Source organism: Sinocyclocheilus grahami, unplaced genomic scaffold, assembly GCF_001515645.1.
Source record: "Sinocyclocheilus grahami isolate Dianchi unplaced genomic scaffold, SAMN03320097.WGS_v1.1 scaffold264.1, whole genome shotgun sequence".
NCBI lineage: Eukaryota > Metazoa > Chordata > Actinopteri > Cypriniformes > Cyprinidae > Sinocyclocheilus > Sinocyclocheilus grahami.
Window position 1 is genome coordinate 1,190,836 of NW_015505443.1, and position 5,331 is coordinate 1,196,166.

Genomic DNA, 5,331 nt, shown 5'->3' on the forward strand with positions numbered 1-5,331 from the left:
GGGCAATAGCACATACAGTTTGTACAGTATAAAAACCATTACGCCTATGGAATGTCCTCATAAAACATGGAAACACAACATGTGTGTGTGTGTGTGTGTGTGTGTGTGTGTGTGGTGAGACACTTATGTAAGTGAATGGGGCCAATGTAAAACTTACTTGTCTTATATATCTATTAAGGAGTATGTAAAGTATGACATGAGCAAGAGTCTGTTGTTCTAAATATCAACACCATTTTTATTGGCCTGAGGCTGAACCATAGCCATGTTACCAACAGCACGATTAAAAATAATTAAACTTTAGATTAAATTTTGACAGTTATTTCTATTGTTTATTTTAGCTCAGCCAAAGAAAATAGTACCAAATGAAACCAATGTGGAATTCTGCCTGACACTTAAAAACATAGTTTACAATATATTACAGTAAAACCTCCACATATAAAGTGCTCACTGTGACCGAGCTGGGCAAGATCCCATCACCTACCCTCAGGTGTTTGACCAGAATTTATCTGATCAAAAATACAGCAAAACAGTAATATTGTGAAATATTATTACAATTTATAAATAACTGCTTTCTATTTGAGTATATTTAAAAATGTCACTTACAGGTGCATCTCAATAAATTAGAATGTCGTGGAAAAGTTCATTTATTTCAGTAATTCAACTCAAATTGTGAAACTCGTGTATTAAATAAATTCATTGCACACAGACTGAAGTAGTTTTAAGTCTTTGGTTCTTTTAATTGTGATGATTTTGGCTCACATTTAACAATAATTTATTGAGATGCACCTGTATTCCTGTGATTATAAAGCTGGATTTTCAGCATCATTACTCCAGTCTTCAGTGTCACATGATCCTTCAGAAATCATTCTAATATGCTGATTTGTTGCTCAAGAAACATTACTTATTATTATCAATGTTGAAAACAGTTAATATGTTTGTGGAAAAATGTGTAATTTTTTTCAGGACTCTGATCAATAGAAAGCACAGCATTTAAAAAAAAAAGAAAAAAAGAAAAATAATAAATTCTGTTAGATTTTTTGTAACATTATAAATGTCTTTAATGTCACTTTTGATCAATTTAATGCATTGTTGATAAATAAAAGTATTCATTTCTTTTAAAAAATACACCATTGAAATCTCACATATTATATATGAATAAAAAAACTGGGATGATACATTTTTGTTACAATTATTATACTGTTATTATAATTAACAATCATTATGGTGCCTGTTTTAAAATCTTAACTGATTTTAGTTAAATAAATATTTTAACACTATGAAAAGAAGTAAATAGTAACTATTGCAAATAGCAAACACATTAAAGCAGTTTTACATATTATCACAATTATGATTTTACAAAAACACATTGCAAAAAAAAATATGAGAACATGGATAAATAAAAATATTTTTAACAAATATTTTTAACTTTTCTAATTGTATTTAATACAGATTATGTAAAGTGTCAGTCTGTAAATATACAGAGTACAAATCATTGACTTTTTTCTGATCTCTCTCTTACTCTTTAGGCTAGAAGGATGTTTGATGGAGAGATGGTGAGCTTGGAAGCGATCCTGGCTACAAACACAGTGAAAGTGCCCAGGCCTGTGAAGGTCGTGGACCTTGAGAGAAGTGGAGCTCTTCTCATAATGGAACATGTGGAGATGAGGAGCTTAAATAAGTATGACTCAAAATCATGTGAACCCATTTATTATAATTAACAATCATTATGGTGCCTGTTTTAAAATCTTAACTGATTTTAGTTAAATAAATATTTTAACACTATGAAAAGAAGTAAATAGTAACTATTGCAAATAGCAAACACATTAAAGCAGTTTTATATATTATCACAATTATGATTTTACAAAAACACATTGCAAAAAAAAATATGAGAACATGGATAAATAAAAATATTTTTAACAAATATTTTTAACTTTTCTAATTGTATTTAATATTTTTATTTTCACAAATGGTGAATATACTATTTCCAGTAATTACAACTCTCTTTATTTGGGCGTACATCAACATCATCTGCTGCACATTATGCATTGTAATTATATTGGTATTATATTAATTACTATTATATAGGTTAATGTGTAACTTAAAGATATACTTTTATTTGTTTTACATTCGTTTAACAGTTTTATACAGTTATTTTATCAGTTTGCTAGTTTCTGTTTGAAACTACTATACATTATGCAATATCATTTGATATACATTATTTGAACGTACATAAATTAATGATTTGTTGATCATTATGCCATGTAATTGTATATGCTCGCATTACAAAGTATCAATAGATTATGTAAAGTGTCAGTCTGTAAATATACAGAGTACAAATCATTGACTTTTTTCTGATCTCTCTCTTACTCTTTAGGCTAGAAGGATGTTTGATGGAGAGATGGTGAGCTTGGAAGCGATCCTGGCTACAAACACAGTGAAAGTGCCCAGGCCTGTGAAGGTCGTGGACCTTGAGAGAAGTGGAGCTCTTCTCATAATGGAACATGTGGAGATGAGGAGCTTAAATAAGTATGACTCAAAATCATGTGAACCCATTGTAATAGGAGTGAGAATAGGGTCAATATTACATTAGCATTTTGGGCATTTGCTCTTTTTAAAATGTTTAATGTTTATGTAGATACTCATCAAAGCTGGGGGAACAACTAGCTGACCTGCATCTTTACAACAAGAAACAGACAGAGAAACAAAACAAGGAACAGCAGACTGTTGGTAATGTTTTTTCCCCCCTCCCAATATTGCATTGTTGTAGAATTTTGAGAATTTATTTGAGTTTCTGTGTTTACAAAGGAAAAGGATCAGGAACATCTGAAATTCAACTAGCCAACAAGTTTGGGTTTCACGTGGCTACCTGCTGTGGTTATATCCCTCAGGTCAGCATCACCAGGGTGTTTGATCATAAAAACAAATGGGGTGATTCATATTTAGACATAATTTGCAATAAGAGGTTTTTATCTCCTTTGGTTTTCAGGTAAATGATTGGCAGGATGATTGGGTGTCTTTTTTCGCCCAGCAAAGGCTGCAGTACCAGCTCAGCTTGGTGGAACAGTCATATGGAGACAGAGAAGCCAGGGAATTGTGGGCCAAACTTCAAGTAAACCAAACTGCTCAGATTTTTACTTAAGCATAATAACACCCAAAAATACAAAAAGATATGGTCTCTAGTTTTCAGATGGAATAAAGTAAGTAAAGATACATGAGTAAAGCCATATATTCTTTTAAAGGGGTGGTTGATTGCAATTTCACTTTTTTAACGTAAGTTTTTTGTGTAATGTTGCTGTTTGAGCATAAACAATATCTGCAAAGTTACGAAGCTGAAAGTTCAATGCAAACGGAGATATCTAAGATGTCTTTTAAAATTCTGGCAGTTTAATGCCTACAAAAACGGCTGGTAGGGACTACAACGAGTTACTTCCCGGGTTTGTGACATCACAAACCCAGATAAACCCCGCCCTCGGGAAAAGGCAGCAAAGGGGGCGAGGCCATGCTGCGCTGCTTTAGAGAAGAGGAAGAGAAAACTAGAGGTGCACGTAAAAATCTACTCATATATGAATCGCGATTCTGTCTTCTAACGATTCTAATGGATTCACAAGTTTCAAAATCAATGTTCTAAAGCAGCGGTTCTTAATACTGTTTCTCGCATCCCCCTGCTCTGCACATGCTCTGCATCTCGCTCATTCAGCTCAGCTCCAACAATGAACTGTTCTACATCCCTTATCCCTTTTATTTAATGACAAGCTAATGATTCAGTCTTTAAGCCTACATACAGTGCTGCATATGTATTTCAGACAAATGATTCAAGTTTCTCTTTGTTTAGCTGAAGATCCATCAGCTGTTTACAGACGTAGAGGTGGTTCCAGCTCTGCTGCATGGAGATCTCTGGGGAGGAAATGTGGCCGAATGTTCTGACGGTCCCATCATCTTTGACCCAGCATCATTTTATGGCCATTCAGAGTTCGAACTGGCTATTTCTGGCATGTTTGGTGGTTTTGGGAGCTCGTTTTACAATGCTTACCATGAGAAGATCCCCAAGGCCGCTGGCTTTGCAAAGAGGCAACAACTATACCAGCTGTTCCACTATCTGAACCACTGGAATCATTTTGGTGGTGGCTACAGGGGTTCTTCTCTACGGATTATGAAGGATCTAACAAAGTAGATGCACCCTGATTCATAAAGTCATTATTAATGAAGGTGGATGCATTGACAAAAAGTCTGTTGTCTTAATATAATTTACACCGATTAAAAAAAAAAATCATATATATATAGATAAAACTGTACATTTATGCTTCCAAACAATGGCCAAAAATAAGTTGTTTAAAATACATAATTCCTTTTTTGTTGTGAATTGCACTTTAACTTGATTATGCTCTTGAAGAGAGCCTCATTTACAAGACTGCTTGATTTAAAATGTGTGCACTGAGTAGCATCATATGATAAGTTGCTAACTGTTAATCTACTGATGATTTAAAACGTCTTATTAAAAGAGCTAGTGAGCTTGTTGTACTGTAAACTTGCAGCTTGCGGGAGTCTCATCAGATATATAAAGGATGTTTGGACATTCAAATAAAACTTTTAAAACAACTTTGTGTTGGTGTGTTTTTGATTGAAGTGAAAACCTCCAATAGTTCCGTGTGTTTTCTTTGGCAGGAAGCTATAAGTAAACTTTTACGACTGAAAAAATCCTGGTAGTGTGGAAGTTGGCAAGTCCATAGCCTGAACATATCAAAACGTTTGTCTCCAAATTGTGTCAAAAGAAATGAATGGCTACTAGCTTCAAATAATATGGCCAGCCTGCTGAAAAATAATTCACAATAACCAGTAATATAGTCATCATCATTAACTTACTTTAAATTAATTGTTAAATTAATGTAAAATCCCGTGATACTAAGTTTAGGTTCGGGAAATGGGTGGATGGATGGTTTTGTAAAATAAATATCTTCGTCAATGAGTTTATTGATGACTGTGGTGGCTAAGCTAAGTTTTAATACTGATAGGCCCGTTTAGTTATTGTTCCTTTTAGTATATTAACTACGACATTGTAGTAAAAACAAAATTTTATGACGGAAAATAAGCTTTTAACATTTCTTTCACGTTGTAAAGACTCCAACCTTGAAGTAAAAACGCGTTTTTTCTTTTTCTTTTGATCCTCTCTACTTGCCGTTGCCGTGCGCGACAGCACCGGTGCGATCATCATCATAATAATGCGCCGGGCGCATTCTACTTCATTCACTACGCACTTATCAGATTATGCCATTTTTAAGACGACTTGTAAATCTTTTGACGAAGACAGGGAGTCGCTTTTAATGTATGTTTTGC

At 33.8% G+C, this 5,331-nt stretch overlaps 1 protein-coding gene across 1 annotated transcript; it reads left to right on the forward strand.

Annotated features, from left to right (window-relative positions):
- Positions 1–2,378: 2,378 nt before the first annotated feature.
- fn3krp (fructosamine 3 kinase related protein) lies at positions 2,379–4,589 on the forward strand. Its single transcript, XM_016290909.1, has 5 exons — positions 2,379–2,526; positions 2,636–2,727; positions 2,806–2,888; positions 2,987–3,109; positions 3,833–4,589. Exons 1-5 carry the CDS (start codon positions 2,384–2,386, stop codon positions 4,169–4,171), a joined length of 780 nt encoding a protein of 259 aa, XP_016146395.1. The 5' UTR covers positions 2,379–2,383; the 3' UTR covers positions 4,172–4,589.
- Positions 4,590–5,331: the final 742 nt, after the last annotated feature.